At 39.7% G+C, this 21,912-nt stretch overlaps 1 protein-coding gene across 6 annotated transcripts in view; it reads right to left on the reverse strand.

The window, feature by feature from the left end:
* Window positions 1–21,912, reverse strand: part of PAX5 (paired box 5) — a 324,504-nt gene that overhangs the window by 150,879 nt on the left and 151,713 nt on the right. For all 6 annotated transcript variants that reach the window (XM_056518288.1, XM_056518291.1, XM_056518287.1 and 3 more), the window contains exon 6: window positions 15,082–15,257. In XM_056518288.1, the coding sequence (XP_056374263.1) occupies window positions 15,082–15,257 (176 nt within the window). The remainder of the gene's footprint in view (window positions 1–15,081; window positions 15,258–21,912) is intronic.

A 21,912-nucleotide genomic window follows, 5' to 3' on the forward strand; every position in this document is an offset into this window, starting at 1 on the left:
AGGTTCAACAGGGCAGTCTCAGCAGAAGAGGCTCGGGCAGGTTCCTCAAAGACACTTCGAATTTCCGAGAAGAAGGAGTGTACAGAGGCAGTGACGGGGTCATTGCGGTCCCAGAGCGGTGTGGCCCAAGCCAGGGCTTTTCCAGACAGCAGGCTGACTACGAAAGCCACCTTAGACCTTTCAGTGGGGAACTGGTCCGACATCATCTCCAAGTGTAATGAACATTGGGAAAGAAAGCCACGGCAAAACTTAGAGTCCCCATCAAATTTATCCGGCAAGGATAGTCGTATTCCAGAAGCGGCCACTCGCTGCGGAGGAGGTACAGGAGCTGGCGGAGGAGATGATTGCTGGAGCTGTGGTAGTAACTGTTGTAGCATAACAGTCAGTTGAGACAGCTGTTGGCCTTGTTGCGCAATCTGTTGTGACTGCTGGGCGACCACCGTGGTGAGGTCAGCGACAACTGGCAGAGGAACTTCAGCGGGATCCATGGCCGGATCTACTGTCACGATGCCGGCTGGCAGGTGGTGGATCCTCTGTGCCAGAGAGGGATTGGCGTGGACCGTGCTAGAGGATCGGTTCTAAGTCACTACTGGTTTTCACCAGAGCCCGCCGCAAAGCGGGATGGTCTTGCTGCGGCGGTAGTGACCAGGTCGTATCCCCTAGCAACGGCTCAACCTCTCTGGCTGCTGAAGATAGGCGCGGTACAAGGGAGTAGACAGAAGCAAGGTCGGACGTAGCAGAAGGTCGGGGCAGGCAGCAAGGATCGTAGTCAGGGGCAACGGCAGAAGGTCTGGAATCACAGGCAAGGAACACACAAGGAACGCTTTCACTGGCACTAGGGCAACAAGATCCGGCGAGGGAGTGAAGGGGAAGTGAGGTGATATAGGGAAGTGCACAGGTGTAAACACTAATTGGAACCACTGCACCAATCAGCGGTGCAGTGGCCCTTTAAATCGCAAAGACCCGGCGCGCGCGCGCCCTAGGGAGCGGGGCCGCGCGCGCCGGGACAGAACTGACGGGGAGCGAGTCAGGTACGGGAGCCGGGGTGCGCATCGCGAGCGGGCGCTACCCGCATCGCGAATCGCATCCCGGCCGGAGGTGGTAACGCAGCGCCCCGGGTCCGTGGAACCGACCGGGGCGCTGCAGTGAGGGAAGTGTAGCGAGCGCTCCGGGGAGGAGCGGGGACCCGGAGCGCTCGGCGTAACATATGTACTAAAAGATCATCACGTTGTTAAATTGTATTCCATATTCAATATATATTACCTGTATACAATGTATGTATACATGCAGATTATTTATACAAGAATAAGACATGGTGGTATAGCACTGCAAAGAAATTCAATGTTCTCCACAGTCCATTAAAGTTACTATAAAACATTTCTTCCATTTCTCACCAATAAAAATCAATACAAAGAAATCTTACACATGTATTGGAAGGATGTGTAATCTTTAAACTGTCATCTAAAATTGTTTGGTTCAAAGTAAGCCATAGGATACGTTCTTGAGTCTCTGCTAGGCCATATTGGATTAAGGAACAAGACTGCAGGGTTATAGGTTTAAGCCATTTGTTGCTTATATCAATATACTCAAAATACATTTACAAGATACGTTTTCTACTAAAATGCTATTATGTGGGCTTACTAATAAAATGGAGAAAATAACAGATTAGAAAGATTGACAAACCACTATTCATCACTAATGTTTACATGTGAAATTTAACATTGAGGGGTCTTGTTAACAGGCGTATCATTATCTGATAATTTTTGGGATTTCTAGGGCCCTCACACAACATATGTAATAAGAGTATAATAATGTAAATATTCAATTTTTTACAGTCTAATACATGTATTTAGCAAATGTCAATTATACATATTGCCCAGTTTAAAACCACTGTGTATTAGATAATGTGTAGAATAATTTAAAAGGCACAACATCCCTATTGTTTGTATATTTATACATGCTGTTCTGTTTGTATTTTGTCAATGCTTCATTTATTCTCTATGGGCATTCTGAACATTGCTGAGCACTGAGCTTGGCAATATTTGGAAGCCTCATACAAGATCAATGGAGACCTGGCCATGCATGCACACAGTGGCTGCATTTGTTCAGGAGACAATTGTCCTTCATTCTCAGAATCCTGGAGCTTCAAGTTCTGGGTATTAGAGATGGATAGTATCAAAGAAGATGGGCCATTATACAAGAGATTTATTCTGATTTTCTTCTCATAGAACAGGCTAAACATTATAGATTTATGTATATGTTTAGATTTATAAACTAAGATATTATGTGAAATCATCCCTGCTTAGAGGCTAAGGTGCAAATATGGAGAGTGGATGAAAGTGTTGTTTTTTCCGTTTTTTGTTTTGTTTAACACTTTAGGGTTCTAAATGCACACAAAAGGCGGGCATTACCAGTTTTATTTACTTTCACCTAAAACATGATAATTTATTCTGAAAAAATATAAAGAGAGGTCCCAGCCTACGGTGTGCCGTGACCTCTCTTTATATTGTACTGCATCTCCTCGTGCACCGGACGCTAGCCGTTGTGCCGACTGTCCTACTTAATTTATTATTCTGAAAAAATTTCACAACCAAAACAGATGTTTTTAGTCTTGGGCATTACAGGCAGTGTAGGGTTGGTTGGGCCACCAGAATACCAAATGATTATCCTGATGAAGGGCCTGTTCTGGGTCAGAAACTTGTTGATATGTGCTAAAATAAAGCTTCATTTTATTATTAAATGGGCACTCTTGTTAAAACAAATGTTTGCTATTGCACTCCTTATGGTAAATAAAACATATTTCTAATATACTTTGTTTAAAAAATGAAGTTTTCTATGTTTTATTTGTGCTTAAAAAAGCTCAAGAGCAAATTTTCCCCCATCTCATACACAGACATTGGACCGAAGCCAAAACACAGGAAGTGCAGCCTGGAGTGCTGAGGGGGGGGTCCAACCAATAGTATATGGCAGTTAAGTGTGAAAGGAGCTATGATTGGATGAGGCAAGACACACACCCCTCAGCACTCCAGGCTGCACTTTCTGTGTTTAGACTTCAGTCCAAAGTCTGTGTATAAGATGGGGGGAAATGTGCTCTTGAGCTTTAAGCACAAATAAAACATAGAAAACTTCATTTTTTTTTTAGAAAAAGTATATTAGAAATATTTTTTATTTACCATAAGGAGTGCAATAGCAAATATTAGTTTTAATGGGTTACCCTTTAACTACGTGGAAACGGTTTTATATCTCTACCAAGACCATTTCTGCCAGAAAGATCCAAATTTTTCCTAGCTATTGGTTGTCTTCCAATTGAACCAACGGTGCCCATGTTCTGTAGGATCGTGTGCTGCAGGACTTGGGATTTAATACTACTGCATACTAAGTCGTTGTGCTCTCAGCGCAACGTCATATGATGAGTGGATATATCATATTTCTACCGATTCATAGCTCTATGTGACGTACTTCACTAAAGCGCATCTCTTATCTTTTTTCTTCTTTGAGTCCTTCTTAATAATATGTCCTACTTGTACAGTGATAGAGATGATGATGCAAATAAAAGTGGATATAGATTCTACATGAATGGGCAATTGGACCACTCATATATAAAGAACCCTTTTTCATCACTGTCTCCTTGTTTTGAAATTGATGGAACATTTAGAAACATTTAAAGGGCTGGAATATTATTTTATACTCCAAACTATGTTAATGCCTTTCTCCAACGCAACTGCTACTTCATTAACAAGACATATGGTTACAGAGAAAAAATTGACTAGAGAATGTAACAGTAGTAGTGACAAGATCAGTTGAGAATCTGACCCACTTCCTATTCCCATCTCAAGAAAACACAGATTCAGACAGAGGCGAGTGAGGGCAGGTTCATGCAGTTTGATAGCAGCAGAAAGCAGCAACCTGACAGCAGTATGATTCTGCCAGAAATAGGAAGAAAATTTACATTTCTACAAGTTCTTTCCCTACAGCTAGAAGAACAGTGGGTGATTAATACGCTCTTTAGATATACCCAGAACATAGCATTTTACAACTGATACATTTTATTAAGAATGGAATTATAGCTTTTCCGATGAGAAAATGTTAATAGAAATAAAATGTCTACATATAAAGATGTACTATAAGTTTTTTTCAGTCTTCAATATCAAATGGATTTCCCATTCTAAAACTTAAAGGATCCGGAAAGGGTAATAAGGATTGTATACAGCTTTAAAGGGTTACTCCGCTCCACAGCGTCCGGAACATTGAGTTCCTGAACGCTGTGTGCGGGCTTCCGTGTTCACACCCGCCCCTTCGTGATGTCACACACCCTCCCATAGACTTGCATTGAGGGGGCGGGATGTGACGTCACATGACGGGTCGTGACGTCACGAGGGGGTGAGCGTGAACACGGAAGCCCGCATACAGCGTTCGGGAACTCAATGTTCCAGATGCTAAGGAGCAGAGTAACCCTTTAAAATGTTTATATATATATATATATATATATATATATATATATATATATACATTTCCTCAAAAAAAATTATGCATATTGTGACTGTAGCTCATAAGGATGTCCTAAAGATGTTTTTCATTTTTTTTTTAGCAATTCTGATCAATGGCACATTAGTTCTTTTCATTTATCATTTTGTGTTTTGTTTTTTTTCAATAATAGTTATTATATTAGTTAGATTATTATATTATATTAGTTATATAAACTGACCAGTAAAATATCTCCCTTTTCTCAGACTTCCCATTGTATCACTGGTTACCACAGCACAGTTGAAGACATATTCCTCTTTTTTGTATAATCAAAGTATTAGATATTTAAGCTATATTTTCTTGCGGACATTTATGGCATATCCACAGAATATGTCATAAATGTATGATAGATGTAAGTTCCACCTCTATGACCTACAGCCTCTTGAGGTTGAAGGCCAGCCATCCCCTTCCAGCCCAGCTTTGTCACCTGAGGAAGTTAGAAAGTCAACAACAGCCAAGTCAGATATTTTATGCATATTCTGTATATATGTATATTGACTTTAAAGGGACCTGTATAGACAGCATAGCATTACAAGCGATGCCCTTTACATTAACAAGTTAAATTAACATAAACTACATAAACAAGCCTATTCAGCTGTTTCTGGTTTCCTGAGTACCATGTGGACACACATCTATCAGACATTTATGAAATACCATATGTGCATAGTATTCCCAGGTGGGAATACACTCACCTTTATCTAGATTTTAAAGTTTTTTTAATGCATAGTTGCATAGTTCATAATGTGGTTGAAAAAAGAGCCCATCAAGTTCAACCTTTATCTCTATTGTGTCCGTACTGTGTTGATCTAGAGGAAGGCAAAAACCCTACAAGGCTGATGCCCATTTGCCCCATATTAGAGGGAATAATGGCAATCAGAATAAATACCTGAATCAGCATTCTGTCCCTATAAATCTAGGATCCATAACCTGTATTGGTATTTCTCTCCAGAAATGTGCCCAAATCTCTTTTGAATTCTTTTATTGAGCTCCCCATGACCACTTCCTCTGGCAGGGAGTTCCATAGGCTCACTGCTCTTACGGTAAAGAACCCTAATCTGTGCTGGTGTAGAAACTTTTTTTCTAGACATAGAGGATGCCCCCTTGTTAAAGATCCTGGGTATAGTCCTGGGTATAAATAGATCATCGGAGAGATATCTGTACTGCCCCCTTAAATATTTATACATAGTTATTAGGTGGCAACTAAGCCGTGTTTTTTCCTGAACCAAATAACTCTATAATATTTCTGGGTGCTGTAGTCTTCCAAATACCATTGTTACTCTGGTTGACCATTTTTTAATACTGGTGACCAGTACTGTACACAGTATTTCATGTGTGATCTGACAAATAGTGATTTGTACAGTGGTAGAATTACACCCCATGATATTATTTGCCTTGGCAGCAGCTGCCTGACACTGGTCGCTACAGTTAAATTTACTATTGACTAAAATTCCTAAGTCCTTTTCCATGTCAATCGGCCCCAGTGTTTTCCTATTTAATATATAACCCCAGCCTGGATTGCTGGGGTTATATATGCATAACATTACATATGCATAACATTACATCTGTGCTGAACCTACCAATTCTCAGCCCAAGCCTCCAGCCCATCCAGATCCATGTGTAACAGTGCACTGTCCTCTATTGTGTTAACCACTTTACAGAGTTTAGTATAATCTGCAAAGATTGACACTTTACAATCCGTTCATAAGGTCATTAATACATATATTAATATAGGACCCAAAACTGACCCATGTGGTACCCCACTAGTAACAGTCACCCACTCAGAGTATGTACCATCAATAACCATCCTGTTTCCTATCCCTGAGCCAGTTACCCATGTACACACATTTTCCCTCAGACCAAGTATTCTAATTTTCTTTACCAATCTTTTATGTGGCACTGTATTAAATTATTTCGAAAAATCAACATGTACAACATCCAGCGATTCATCCTGGTCCAGTCTTGAGCTCACCTCCTCATAAAAGCTGGTCAGGTAAGTTTGATAGGACAGATGCCTCATAAACCCATGCTGTTATTAATATTACATGATGGAAGTCTAAGCTCATCTACAATTTCACTGTTGTCTCTCTAGTGGCTCAGTGTGAAAATATGTGACAGTTTTCCTTTAAGAAGTGCTCAGTAGTTCACCATATATGGTCTGATTCTAGTTATGCCCATTGGATCAGACTACACCATTAAAAGCATATGATCACCCTTGTTGATTTCAAAATAAACCATGATCTTCCTATGTTTAACCCATGCAAATGCAAGGCTAGCTAGGCAGTGCTCAAATGAGGGACCATGCTTGATCCCCATGTTCATAGGTGCAAAATCGTATAGTTAAATGGGTACTGTCAGATACAAAAACTTTTTATATGTTGTACATCTTGACAAAACATTAATCTTTCTAATATACTTCATAAGAAAATGTTATTTCCTTTTTTATAGAAATCATGGCTTATAAAATCATGGCTTTGTCCAAGATGAAGTACAGACATAGACAAAGTCCAGTAAATGAGAGTGGGCTAGCACTCTTCTGTGCTCTCTTCTGATAGGACAGGAGAGAGCACAGAGAAGTCCTATCAGACAGAAGAGAGCACAGAGGAGTACTATCAGACAGGAGAGAGCACAGAGCAGTACTATAAGACAGGAGAGAGCACAGAGGAGTACTATCAGACAGGAGAGAGCACAGAGGAATGTGGAGTCCTATCAGACAGGAAAGAGCACAGATGTGTACTATCAGACAGGAGAGAGCACAGAGGAGTCCTATCAGACAGGAGAGAGCACAGATGAGTACTATCAGACAGGAGAGAGCACAGGGGTGTACTATCAGACAGGAGAGAGCACAGAGGAATGCTATCAGACAGGAGAGAGCACAAAGGAGTCCTATCAGACAGGAGAGAGCACAGAGGTGTAGTATCAGTCAGGAGAGAGCACAGAGGAGTACTATCAGACAGGAGAGAGCACAGAGGAGTACTAACAGACAGGAGAGAACACAGAGGAGTCCTATCAGACAGGAGAGAGCACAGATGAGTACTATCAGACAGGAGAGAGCACAGAGGAGTGCTATCAGACAGGAGAGAGCACAGAGGAGTCCTATCAGACAGGAGAGAGCACAGAGGAGTCCTATCAGACAGGAGAGAGCACAGAGGAGTCCTATCAGACAGAAGAGAGCACAGAGGAGTCGTATCAGACAGGAGAGAGCACAGAGAAGTACTATCAGACAGGAGAGAGCACACAGGAGTCCTAGCCCACCTCACTTAGTGGACTTTGTCCATGCCTCTGCTTCAGCTATAAGCCATGATTTCTATAAAAAGGAAATAAAATTTTCTTATGAAGTATATTAGAAAGGTAAATGTTTTACCAAGTTGTACAACCTATAAAACATTCTTGAATCTCACAGTGTCCATTTAAAGATGTTTTATTTTTTTTGTCAAATCACATAGAATCTGCAATGGATGATTAGTACAGAGTCACCAATGCAGATGTGAAAGGGGAATTAAAGGACTGAAAAAGGCCATGTAATACCCCATTTGACCCCACAGCAGAAAGCTCTTTATTTTTCAGTTTTCCGATATCACATTTTGGGTGAATTCTACCCACTTTTGTCTCTCATTTGTTAATTCATTTCAGAAACATTAAAAAAAAGGTTTTCCACACCATCAAATCTCAATTGTAAAAAAATGTAATTCCATTTCACTTACATGGCAAAAGATCAATTTTAAGTAGTTTTTCCCATGTAATATTCCAACAAAAATAACACAAGATAATTTTCAAGTGGGTTTAAAATGCAAGCCTGCTTGTAAATTTATCAATTTAATCCATGTCGGTGATCTCTCCTAGGAACAAATCAAGTTGTTAATCTCATGGTTCCGCTTAACAAGATATATTGATGTTGCAATAAATGGGAAACATTTAACCATTAGTTCTTTCATTCTGGTTAAACAGACAACTGCAAAATCTGGGGAAACAGTTAACTAGAATGGCTGTAAAATATTATTCAAATGTATGTGGTTGTTTTATATAGAGCTACATAGTAGGCCACTGTAGAACAATAGTAGGACACTGTAGACCAATGGTAAGTATGGGATTACTAGAAATTGTAGATATATATTTTAAAAGGAACAAAACATTAAAGAGGTGACTAGGAAATTCATGATATCCATGGTAGAAATCCATGAACTTAAAAAATATAAGAATAGAAAAAAAAAACCTCAACTCAAGCATTGAATTCTTCATAGCTCCTCCACTTTCGGTTTCCATCCTTCTGATGTGATTAAAATTATATTTTCTTACGCTGAACACTATTAAGACATTTTTGAAGATTAAACACAGCTTATACAGTCATGGCCGTAAATGTTGGCACTCCTGAAATTTTTCTATAAAATTAAGTATTTCTCACTGAAAAGCATTGCAGTAACACATGTTTTGCTATACACATGTTTATTCCCTTTGTGTGTATTGGAACTAAACCAAGAAAGGGAGGAAGAAAAAGCAAATTGGACATAATGTTACACCAAACTCCAAAAATGGGCTGGACAAAATTATTTTTTCAAGCATGTGATGCTCCTTTAAACTCACCTGGGGCAAGTAAATGGTGTGGGCAATATAAAAATCACAACTGAAAGCAGATAAAAAAGAGAGAAGTTCACTTAGTCTTTGCATTGTGTGTCTGTGTGTGCCACACTAAGCATAGACAACAGAAAGAGGAGAAGAGAACTGTCTGAGGACTTAAGAACCAAAATTGTGGAAAAATATCAACAATCTCAAGGTTACAAGTCCATCTCCAGATATCTAGATTTGTCGTTGTCCACAGTACGCAACATTATCAAGAAGTTTGCAACCCATGGCACTGTAGCGAATCTCCCTGGGCGTGGACAGAAGAGAAAAACTGATGAAAGGTGTCAACGCAGGATAGTCCGTATGGCGGATAAGCAACCGCAAACAAGTTCCAAAGACATTCAAGCTGTTCTGCAGGCTCAGAAAGCAATAGTGTCAGTGCGAACTATCCGTCGACATTTAAATGAAATTAAATGCTATAGCAGGAGACGCAGGAGGATCCCACTGTTGACACAGAGACATGCCTAAATTAACTTGAGTAAGCCAAAATCCTTCTGGCAAAACATAATGTTGACAGATGACACTAAGATAGAGTTTTTTGGTAAAGCACATCAGTCTACAAAGAAAAGAACACAGTACCTACAGTGAAATATGGTGGAGCTTCAATGATGTTTTGGGGTTGTTTTGCTGCCTCTGGCACTGGGTGCCTTGAATGTGTGCAAGGCATCATGTAATCTGAGGATTACCAATGGATTTTGGGTCGCACTGTACAGCCCAGTGTCAGAAAGATGGGTTTGTGCTCGAGATCTTGGGTCTTCCAGCAGGACAATGACCCCAACCATATGTCAAAAAGCACACAGAAACGGAAGGCAACAAAGCGCTGTAGAGTTCTGAAGTTGCCAGCAATGAGCCCAGATCTAAATCCCTTTGAACACCTGTGGAGAGATCTTAAAATTGCTGTTGGGAAAAGGTGCCCTTCCAATAAGAGAGACCTGGAGTAGTTTGCAAAGGTAGAGTGGTCCAACATTCCGTCTGAGAGGTTTAAGAAGCTTATTGATGGTTATAGGAAGCGACTGATTTCAGTTATTTTTTCCAAAGGGTGTGGAAGCAAATATTAAGTTAAGGGTGCCAATAATTTTGTCCAGCCCATTTTTGGAGTTTGGTGTGACATTTTGTCCAATTTTCTTTTTTTCCTCCCTTTTTGGTTTAGTTCCAATACACACAAAATGAATAAACATGTGTATAGCAAAACATGTGTTACTGCAATCCTTTTCTGTGAGAATTACTTCCTTTTCTAGAAAAATTTCAGGGGTGCCAACATTTACGACCATGACTTTATGTCACAACACTATGGAATAACTTAAAACTAACACAATTTTTTAACGCAGGGCAAGACCAGTTTTGGGAAATGAGAGGGGCCAGATTAGTCCAACACTTTTACACAAATGGGGAACTATTAGATATCCAGGAGTTAATGAATAAATTTAATCTTGAAGAACAGTATCAATTCTGGGTTATCCAGCTTCAGTGGGCAGACAGTCGACTAACTAATAGGCATTTAGTGGTAATTAAGGAGAATAAGCTAGATGAGATATTACAGTTATCTAGGGGTAAGAAAGCCGTTGTTCAAATCTATCGAATACTTAGGGACATAATCAGTCAATCCATTAAGGATAGACCAAAAAAGAAGTGGGAGGCCCAAATTGGTCCAATAAACGATCTACAATGGTTTAATATTGTCAAAAATATAAATTCTCTTAAAATAAACTCTAAATTTAAATTAACACAATTTAACTTGATACATGGGTTATATTATTCTCCAAAACAGCTTTACAGGTATTGCCGTAGGGACAATTCTGAGTGCCCTAGATGTGGGATGGAAGAGGCTGATTTGAAGCATATAATCTCAGGATATAGAGAGATATTGGCATACTGGGAAAGAATAAATTCTTCTATGATCAAAATGGAAATAATCCCTAAGGATACCTGTATCACATTTATGCAGGCTATCCAGGTTGGTGATATAAATTTATCTGAAACACCCCTGTTGGTTAAACTCTATATATGCGCAAAAATAATAATTTTAAGGATATGGCTGTTTAAGAAAAAACCTGTAGTTTAACATTGGCGCAATCTGGTCAATAAAATTAAAAAGTATGAATTTTGGGTAGTGCAGAGATCAGAAAAGGCGCTAAAAACTCATATGAAGGTCTGGAAGAAATGGAAATAATAAAGGTCCCTTTTTAAAAAAAAAAATCTCTCCCCAGCCAGGGTGGGTAAGGGGTGGGTGGGTAAGTGATATATTATTATATTATATATTTATATGTAATTGTGCAAATTGCTAATATGTTTGTGCTTGTTTTTGTAAAGAATAAATACATAAAAGTACTTGTTAAAAAAAAAAAGTACTTTATATGAATTCCCTGAATTCACTTTACTGTAAAAGCCACATTAATATTTAATTAATAGTGGTGTAGCAACCATTGGGCAATGATGCTATATGACCTAATATCAATATAAACAAAATGTTGCAATTGCCTGGTCAGCCCCCTAGACCAGGGGTGGGGACCTTTTTTGTGCAGAGGGCCATTGGGAGATTTATAAAATCATTCACAGGCAGATCATTGCATGTGAACAAAACCATGTTCACATTCGATGTACTAAAGTTGCATGATGTGACTGATATTGCGACGTTAGCATGCAGCTTTTGGACATCCTGCATGTGTGTGGTTTCACCTGCACTCAATGATCAGGATAAGCACCCGATCCTCTAGTCTCAGAACAGTGTACTTCCAAGATGACCATGGAGCAGAAGTGCAGCATAGGACCTCTTTGATCCCCTGACAAACCCTTTGATTAACTGATCCCTAATGTGATGGCTGGAACTGCTTCTCTTTGCTGAAGCATGTGATGTTGGCTGCAACTGATACAGTTACCACCTGCTAAAGAAAAAAAAAATATATATATACATATATATTTTAGAGATGAGTGAATTATTGAAAAATTCGATTTGGCCAATTCGCCGAATTTTCCGCAAAAATTTTGTTCTGTCCAAATTTATTTGCAGCAAATCGCTATTAAACACGGCTATTTCTGGCCTACAGAGAGGTCTTCCCCGCCTTCCTTGACGCAGCGCAGACAAGATGTTCTTCCCGTTGTCAATCACCATGGTTCCCATTTCCAGTTTTCATGGAGTAAGCCATGATTCGATTTCTTGATGAATGACTCAACCTGAAGGACGCGGAAGCATGAGGTGACCATATAATGGCACAATGACCAAGTCTGGAGGTGGCAGCAGCCTGACAAGACCATAGAGCCTCACAATTGAAAAGATAAAATATATATTTTAAAATTTAAATTGAAGATTTTAAATAGATTAACAAAAAAATTTATGCAATGTGCCAGTAGCATGAGGAGACCACATGGTGGCACAATGACACAGCCTGGAGGTGGCACCAGCATGAGACTAAAATGTGTCAGAATGACCACGCCTGGAGGTGGCAGCAGCCTGATAAGACCACAGGGCCTCAAAATTGAAAAGATTAAAGATATTTTTTTCAATTGCATGCTGACTCCCAACCATGCTACTACCTTACTGGCTCAACTGCTGCCTCACGGGAAACCTGCCACCCTCTTCTCCTGATGATGAAGCCCCTTCGGCACCTGGCTCCCAAGTGCGATTGGCTTCATCATCATTGAGTAGTGTCTGCAAGTCACTGATGTCCTTTTCAGGTTCCTCAACAGTGTGTGCTTCAGGAGCCTGAACGCTCCTAACACCACCTACCACGCCGCTCTCCTCATCACTAATTGCCCCCCTAGCGATGGAAGCGGGGGATGTCTCCTCCACTTTTGGCTGGGCAATAGCTGCTTACTGTCCTCTAGTAGATCTTCCTCACTAAAAAGTGGAGCTGAACCCACAGCATAGGATACTTCTATGGGGGAGGGAACAGAATAGGACAGAGGCAATTGGCGGACAGGGACTGTTCCCGGGACATGCCAACTGAGGGTTGTGTCTAAGGAACCCACCGATTGTTGACTGGGAGTGTCAGATGTCACTTGTGATGAAGTGGATGACCGAGTTAACCAGTCAATAATGACAGATGGGTTGCTGGTGGAGACACGACCACTAGCTGATACAGGGAGCTTAGGCCTCTTGCTGCTAGTCTGCTGCGACCTCTGCCTGCGCCTGATGAATTTAGGCCTCTGCCACTCCTCTGTGCACCTCCTGGGACTTCTCTGCCTGACTTACTTAGTGTATATATGAAGGGAGGACAATACGCTCCACTACGTTTAAAACAGGTGTGTACTTTTGGCTGGCCTTTCACAGTAACAAGGCCCTTAGGACTGTAACAGGAACAACATGGTACACCACATAGATGAACATACGTGGTAAGCACTTATGAGGGGAGAACAATACGCCCCCCTACACTTAAAACAGTAATTGTCTAGAACAGCAGCAGGTGTGTACTTTTGGATGGCCTTTCACAGTAACTAGGCCTTTAAGACTTTAACAGGAACAAAATCGTACACCACATATGTATGCACAGGTTATCCCGCCTACTCGTCTTTCCGCCTTCCCAGAGTTTCTTGCCCCATGTCCTAAAATGTGGAGCTGCCATCTTAGATGCACGGACCACGGACCACACTAAATGGAGTTTAATGAATCGATTTGTGCGATCGAATTGCGGCAATATTCAGATTCATTGCAAAGCAAATTTTCCCTGAAATTTGTAACAAATACCGATTTGTTAGATTTGATTCGCTCATCCCTAATATGTATATATCTCACAGGTAAAGCAGATGAATGGACAGATATATCTATTATTACCTCTTATGACCACCCATAAAATTCTCGGCTGCTGCCCCTTATGTAAACACTAGTATTCTTCCCCTATACATAGTTTTGCCTCCTGATTGTAATCCCATTCCTTTTAGTCATGAGCAGCAGTTCACTGCTTAGACTTAGGCTTCATTTGTGATGTAACTCTTCCCTTTTTGGGATCCTCTCTACAGCTGATTTCCTTTCTGCTCACGTAGCACCTTGAAAAATTCAATAACCCTCAGCATGCCATTGAAGGTAATGTACTGTAAATTATCTTCGAGCCCAGTGCCCATCTGTTCTGTACTTTCTCTAGTGCCATGTTTTGTGTATTTTAACTTTAAAGGGTTACTCCGCTGCACAGTGTCCGGAACATGGAGTTCCAAATGCTGTGTGCGGGCTTCCCCCCCCCCCCGCCCCCTTGTGACGTCATGGCCTGCCCCCTCAATGAAAGTCTATGGGAAGGGGGGGACCTCGGCCGTCACGCCCCCTCCCATTGACTTCCATCGAATGGGTGGGACGTGACGTCACATGATGGAGTGTGACGTCATGAGGGGGCAGGTGTGAACACAGAAGCCCGCACACAGCATTCTGAACTCAATGTTCCAGACGCTGGGTAGCGGAGTAACCCTTTAAAACCTGTATTTGATGAAATATTTCTTTGGAGAACTAAAGGGTTGCTTTGAGAGTTATCTTCACCATGTTACAATGCTTTGTGTTGAAAGAACATAAATAACCTAAATTTATTGATAACACACAATGACAAATAAATCTGAGATTATCTGATATTCAGTATATAATTATGCTAAAATAAAGATAAAATAAAAGCAAAAGAATTACAATTTTGGTTATTTGAAATATCTTCTAGAATAAAAGTTCAGTTAAAAAAACACCCATGCATTATAAAAAAGTTAATTTTCCTTTTAAGTTGAACCTTTTCCATTGACACAACAAAAAGTCATTATTTCATTGAACCTTCTCATGAACATATATTGTTTATGAAGTTATTAATTGTGACAGTTTTTATTTCAAAAATATTTTTGTATGTGGCAGCCTCATTGTTTTATTTTTAGCTTTTTGTGTAAAACTTTAAAATCTTTGCTTGAAAACATCATGGACAGTCATACACTATGAAAAAAATAGAGAAAATATAGAACTTTTTATTAAAATGGACAAAATACCTGTTCTGGTTTGATTGGTTCACTAGTTGTAAAGATGTCAGTATAATGTTGTCTGTCAAATACCCGATCCAACACTTCTAGTTGTTGTTGAGTAAAGAGGTCTCCTCGCATTTGTTTCCGCAGAAAGTCTCTACCTGGAATTGAATGACCATTTGGTATGGGAGATTCCTGAATTCCTACAAAAAAGAATAATGGTTTTATTTTATGCCAACTCAAAAAAAAAAAACATTGAAGGTAAAGAAACGCCATACATATAAGTATAGTGTGAACACACAGCAAATGTTTTGTAAATTGTAGATCAGTGTAGAGCAACAGAACGACAGTGCTAAAGCAGCAGTGGATATATCCGGTAAGTAATAGATATTTGTAAAAATTTGTAAAAATCATGTGCTTTGAATTTTTATGCTAAAAGTGCCTTTTTTGTAAAAATATGGAAAAATATATAAAAAAGACATTTTATAGATGATGGACCTAGTCATATATTTATTTTTAGAAGTCACAAGAAAATGTGTACAGTTCTACCTGGCAATGCACAGCCAGGTATGTGGTTTTCATTTCTACAGGACAAGTATAAAACAAGTGTAACCTGAATGAACATAAATAATCTATGATATATTATAGATCTTTGGGGAAAAAAAAAACATAATTCACTGAGCTCCGCTGTAATTGCTTCCACAAAAATGTGCTAATAAAATGCACAATTAAACTCATTAACAATGAATATACAGATATGAGACTGGAAACAGTTGGGAGCTTTATAATTGTGAAATACATTGGACATCTCATAGATGCAGAATCTACAACAGAAAGCAATACACAATGGGGGAGATTTATCAAAGTTGTCTATTTCCCGCATCAATATAGAGCAACCTACAGAGGGTTAGGCTGGTCTATTGTGCGCTTAATTTATCAAAAGGCGCACGGATCTTGATAAATTCTGTGCACAGAGTTCAAGATCTATGCTTTAGACTGTATTTAGACTCTAGCATGGTCTGACATTTCGGCGTGCTTATGGCCAATGCGACTTTTCGCCAAAAAGTCGCTTTTGATAAATTCAGCACCATTGCATTTTTCTGTTTAAAATAGACTAGAATGCCTCAGGTTCTAAAAATCCTCTAAAGCAAAAGGTGGGAAAAAGTTGCACATATTTAGACTGCGACTTTCTGTGCAACAAATTTAGACAGGAAAAAAACAGTCTAGTGCCTTTGATAAATCTCCCCCACTGACATGCAAAAGTTTGGAATCTAAAAACAATGTTTTCTCTTTTAAAGATTTTTGTTAACTAAGATGCCAATAAACTATGTTATACACAATACATCAATAATGTCATAATGAACCACAAATCTTAATGTGCAGATTCATAGGGACATATTTACTATTATTATTGTTATAATATAACACAAAACCTAATCTGTGCCAAAAAGAAAAAGCCATGTGCAAGTCATGAAATGCCTTACATCACTTCCACATGTGTTTAAGGCCGCATTCCCACCACGATTTGAGTGTCCGCTGCACAGATATGATTTCAGGAGCTCAAATCAGCTCAAATCGGACATGTACGGGTCCATTAACTATGATGGGGCTGTAGACCTGATCGTAGTCTGCTAGTGACTATGATCTGGTCATTTTCTCCGCATGTCATATTTTTGACACGGACTGAAAATCGTGGTCTGCACCTCATCCTACAAAGTGACATGGCATTGCTTTCTAGAAACATTTATCATTTAAAAAAAAAAAATCACAAAATGTTTGCTCAATCTTAATCCACTCGATGAGTGTAATAGAAAAGGCAATAAATAAGATAATTTAAAAAAGTATCACATTTATTATAAGGCATATGACAACATGATACATTTGGTGCATTTTATATTAGAATAAAAGAAAAAAGCTAGAAAAGTGGTGAAAAGGTGCAAATGATATATTTCCCCAAGTTTATCCTATTTGTCTTTGAAGATACTTAAAGTACTTTTCAAATGTGTGTCTCACTTGTAGGGTTTTTGCACCATGACCTAATGGTAAAGTTCAGCCAATAAGAACTCAATAGAATTAGGAACAGGCATTCATGAATCTGCCACTAGTTGGGCCCCATAATGAATTAAGTCTTAAAATAAATATTCCTTACGTAACAAATCTAACGTGGACAATTTATATGTGCTTTAATGATTTAGAATATTTTACAATATTTATAATTGGATGCCGAAAGGGAATTATCTGCTCTTTAATAAAATTCCAGTTGTTGAGCCTATAGAAGTAAAATAAGACTGTTTAAAGCACCACAGATAATGTGTAATTAGTGGAATTACCTTTGTAATTAGTACTTTCCTCTGTGTATTGTGCACTACGTGCCTAGTTCTACAGCTGCTGGAAGAGGTATTACTGTAATAACAAAGCATCTGGCTCTAACGTCTGATTCTGAATATGCAGATAATGCAACAAATACCTTTGCAGCAAAGTGTTCCTTTTTAATTCTTAGTAACTTTTCCGTGGCCAGGTTTAGAATGGACATGGTTAATGGAATTTACACTAAAGTCAGGTAAAATAGCAGTCATGTTTTGACTTTAACTCCTTAACGGCAAAGGACGTATTTTACGCCCTGCGCCGGCTTCCGCGATATAACGTGGGGTCACCTGGAGCGTGCTCAGCTGAGATTAGAGAGTGCTCCTAAAATCAGGTCATTACCTGTATATAAGACACCTGAGAGCAAAAATCCTGGAAATGGAGATGGGGCAGCTTTATTAATATTAACCCCTTAAGGATGCAGGGCGTATCTGTACATCTTGTGACTGCTCCCTTTCACATGCTCCAAAAAAAGTTAATAAACATGATTTAACCCCTTAAGGACGCAGGACGTAAATGTACGTCCTGGTGCGGTGGTACTTAACGCACCAGGACGTACATTTACGTCCTGTGCATAACCGCGGGCATCGGAGCGATGCCCGTGTCATTCGTGGCTGATCCCGGCTGCTGATCGCAGCCAGGGACCCGCCGGCAATGGCCGACACCCGCGATCTCGCGGGCGTCCACCATTTACCCCTCAGGTGCCGGGATCAATACAGATCCCGGCATCTGCGGCAGTGCGCGATTTCAATGAATGATCGGATCGCCCGCAGCGCTGCTGCGGGGATCCGATCATTCAGAACGCCACACGGAGGTCCCCTCACCTGCCTCTTTCCGGCTCCCAGCGTCTCCTGCTCTGGTCTGAGATCGAGCAGACCAGAGCAGAAGATAACCGATAACACTGATCTGTTCTATGTCCTATACATAGAACAGATCAGTATTAGCAATCATGGTATTGCTATGAATAGTCCCCTATGGGGAATATTCAAGTGTAAAAAAAAATTGTAAAAAAATGTAAAAGTAAAAGTAAAAAAAAGTGAAAAATCCCCTACCCCAATAAAAAAGTAAAACGTCTGTTTTTTCCTATTTTACCCCCAAAAAGCGTAAAAAATAAATTTAATAGACATATTTGGTATCACCGCATGTGTAAATTTCCAAACTATTAAAATAAAATGCTAATGATTCCGTATGGGGAACGGTGTGAACGTAAAAAAAAAAAGTCCAAAATTGCTACTTTTTTAATACATTTTATTAAAAAAAATTATAAAAAATTTATTAAAAGTTTTTTATATGCAAATATGGTATAAAAAAAAGTACAGATCATGGCACAAAAAATGAGCCCTCATACCGCCGCTTATACGGAAAAATAAAAAAGTTAGAGGTCATCAAAATAAAGGGATTATAAACGTACTAATTTGGTTAAAAAGTTTGTGATTTTTTTCAAGCACAACAATAATATAAAAGTATGTAATAATGGGTATCATTTTAATTGACCCTCAGAATAAAGAACACATGTCATTTTTACCGTAAATTGTACGGCGTGAAAACGAAACCTTCCAAAATTAGCAAAATTGCGTTTTTCTTTTTAATTTCCCCACAAAAATTGTGTTTTTTGGTTGCGCCATACATTTTATGATATAATGAGTTATGTCATTACAAAGGACAACTGTTCACGCAAAAAACAAGCCCTCATACTAGTCTGTGGATGAAAATATAAAAGAGTTATGATTTTTAGAAGGCGAGGAGGAAAAAATGAAAACTTAAAAATTTAATTGTCTGAGTCCTTAAGGCCAAAATGGGTCCTTAACCCCTTAAGGACTCAGCCCATTTTGGCCTTAAGGACTCAGACAATTTAATTTTTACGTTTTCATTTTTTCCTCCTCGCCTTCTAAAAATCATAACTCTTTTATATTTTCATCCACAGACTAGTATGAGGGCTTGTTTTTTGCGCGACCAGTTGTCCTTTGTAATGACATCACTCATTATATCATAAAATGTATGGCGCAACCAAAAAACACTATTTTTGTGGGGAAATTAAAACGAAAAACGCAATTTTGCTAATTTTGGAAGGTTTCGTTTTCACGCCGTACAATTTATGGTAAAAATGACGTGTGTTCTTTATTCTGAGGGTCAATACGATTAAAATGATACCCATTATTACATACTTTTATATTATTGTTGCGCTTAAAAAAAATCACAAACTTTTTAACCAAATTAGTACGTTTATAATTCCTTTATTTTGATGACCTATAACTTTTTTATTTTTCCGTATAAGCGGCGGGATGGGGGCTCATTTTTTGCGCCATGATCTGTACTTTTTTTTGATACCACATTTGTATATAAAAAACTTTTAATACATTTTTTATAATTTTTTTTTAATAAAATGTATTAAAAAAGTAGGAATTTTGGACTTTTTTTATTTTTTTTCGTTCACGCCGTTCACCGTACGGGATCATTAACATTTTATTTTAATAGTTCGGACATTTACGCACGCGGCGATACCAAATATGTCTATAAAAAAAGTTTTTTTACGCTTTTTGGGGGTAAAATAGGAAAAAACGGACGTTTAACTTTTTTATTGGGGGAGGGGATTTTTCACTTTTTTTTTACTTTTACTTTTACATTTTTTTACATTTTTTTTTACACTTGAATAGTCCCCATAGGGGACTATTCATAGCAATACCATGATTGCTAATACTGATCTGTTCTATGTATAGGACATAGAACAGATCAGTATTATCGGTCATCTCCTGCTCTGGTCTGCTCGATCACAGACCAGAGCAGGAGACGCCGGGAGCCGCACGGAGGAAGGAGAGGGGACCTCCGTGCGGCGTTATGAATGATCGGATCCCCGCAGCAGCGCTGCGGGCGATCCGATCGTTCATTTTAATCGCGAACTGCCGCAGATGCCGGGATCTGTATTGATCCCGGCACCTGAGGGGTTAATGGCGGACGCCCGCGAGATCGCGGGCGTCGGCCATTGCCGGCGGGTCCCTGGCTGCGATCAGCAGCCGGGATCAGCCGCGCATGACACGGGCATCGCTCCGATGCCCGCGGTTATGCACAGGACGTAAATGTACGTCCTGGTGCGTTAAGTACCACCTCACCAGGACGTACATTTACGTCCTGCGTCCTTAAGGGGTTAAGGGGTTAAAGGGGTACTCCGGCTCTAAGACATCTTATTCCCTATGCAAAGGATAGGGGATACGATGCCTGATCGCAGGGGTCCTGCTGCTGGGGACCCCCGTGATCTTCCACGCAGCACCCTGTTAGAATGAGCCCCCTGAGCATGCTCGCTCCGGGTCTGATTACTGGCGATCACGGGGACAGAGCATAGTGACCTCATGGCTCCACCCCCATGTGATGTCACGATCCGCCCCCTCCATGCAAGCCTATAGAGGGGGCATAACAGAATTTATTTGCAAATTATGGTGGAAAATAAGTATTTGGTCACCTACAAACATGCAAGATTTCTGGCTCTCCCTTTTATCAGCAAGGGCATTGAAGATGAAACATGGCTGGGTCTTTCAGCATGATAAGGATCCCAAACACACCTCCTGGGCAATGAAGGAGTGGCTTGGTAAGAAGCATTTCAAGGTCCTGGAGTGGCCTAGCCAGTCTCCAGAACTCAATCCCATAGAAAACCTTTGGAGGGAGTTGAAAACCTTTGGAGGGAGTTGAAAGTCCGGTGACAGCCCCAAAACATCACTGCTCTTGAGGAAATCTGCATGTAGGAATGGGCCAAAATACCAGCAACAGTGTGTGTGAAGACTTACAGAAAACATTTGACAAACAAAGGGTATATAACAAAGTATTGAGATTAACTTTTGTTCTTGACCAAATACTTATTTTCCACCATAATTTGCAAATAAATTTGATTTTATGGATTTGAGGTATACCTATGATGAAAATTACAGGCCTCTCTCATCTTTTTTTAAGTGGGAGTACTTGCACAATTGGTGGCTGACTAAATACTTTTTTTCTCCACTGTAAGTTGGGTATCATTATAATTGTATGGACTTACAAGATAAAGATAAGGTGCCATCTTTGCCGAAAAGTGCACTGTGTATAAACAGATTTATAGATTTTGTGGTGAAATGACTGATGTCCTTACAAAGTAAAATTGTTGGTGCAAAAATCAAGCCCTCATATAGGTCTGTAGGGGGGAAATTGAAAGTGTTATGATTTTTAGTAGGGGAGGAATAAAAAAACTAAACAGAAACTGACTGCTTTAAAAAGCGGGGTTACTTACCTCTTTTCGTGGCTTCTGTGCAGAGTTCTGTCCATATTTTCTTTCACTTATATTGTGCTTCAGCATGCAATGGAGGCAGGGAGCTCCCCTGCCTCATGAATATTCAATCCCTGCGCCGCCCCTATTTTGAATATTCGAAGTCTTTTTACTGGCGTGAAGGCAGTGGCGCCTGCGCTGTGCTTATGGATAGCAGAGCGCTCGCCTCCCCCTGCAGACTTTTACATCCTGGTGACATGAGAGTG

The sequence above is a fragment of the Hyla sarda genome, chromosome 1, assembly GCF_029499605.1.
Source record: "Hyla sarda isolate aHylSar1 chromosome 1, aHylSar1.hap1, whole genome shotgun sequence".
In the NCBI taxonomy this organism is placed as follows: Eukaryota; Metazoa; Chordata; class Amphibia; order Anura; family Hylidae; genus Hyla; species Hyla sarda.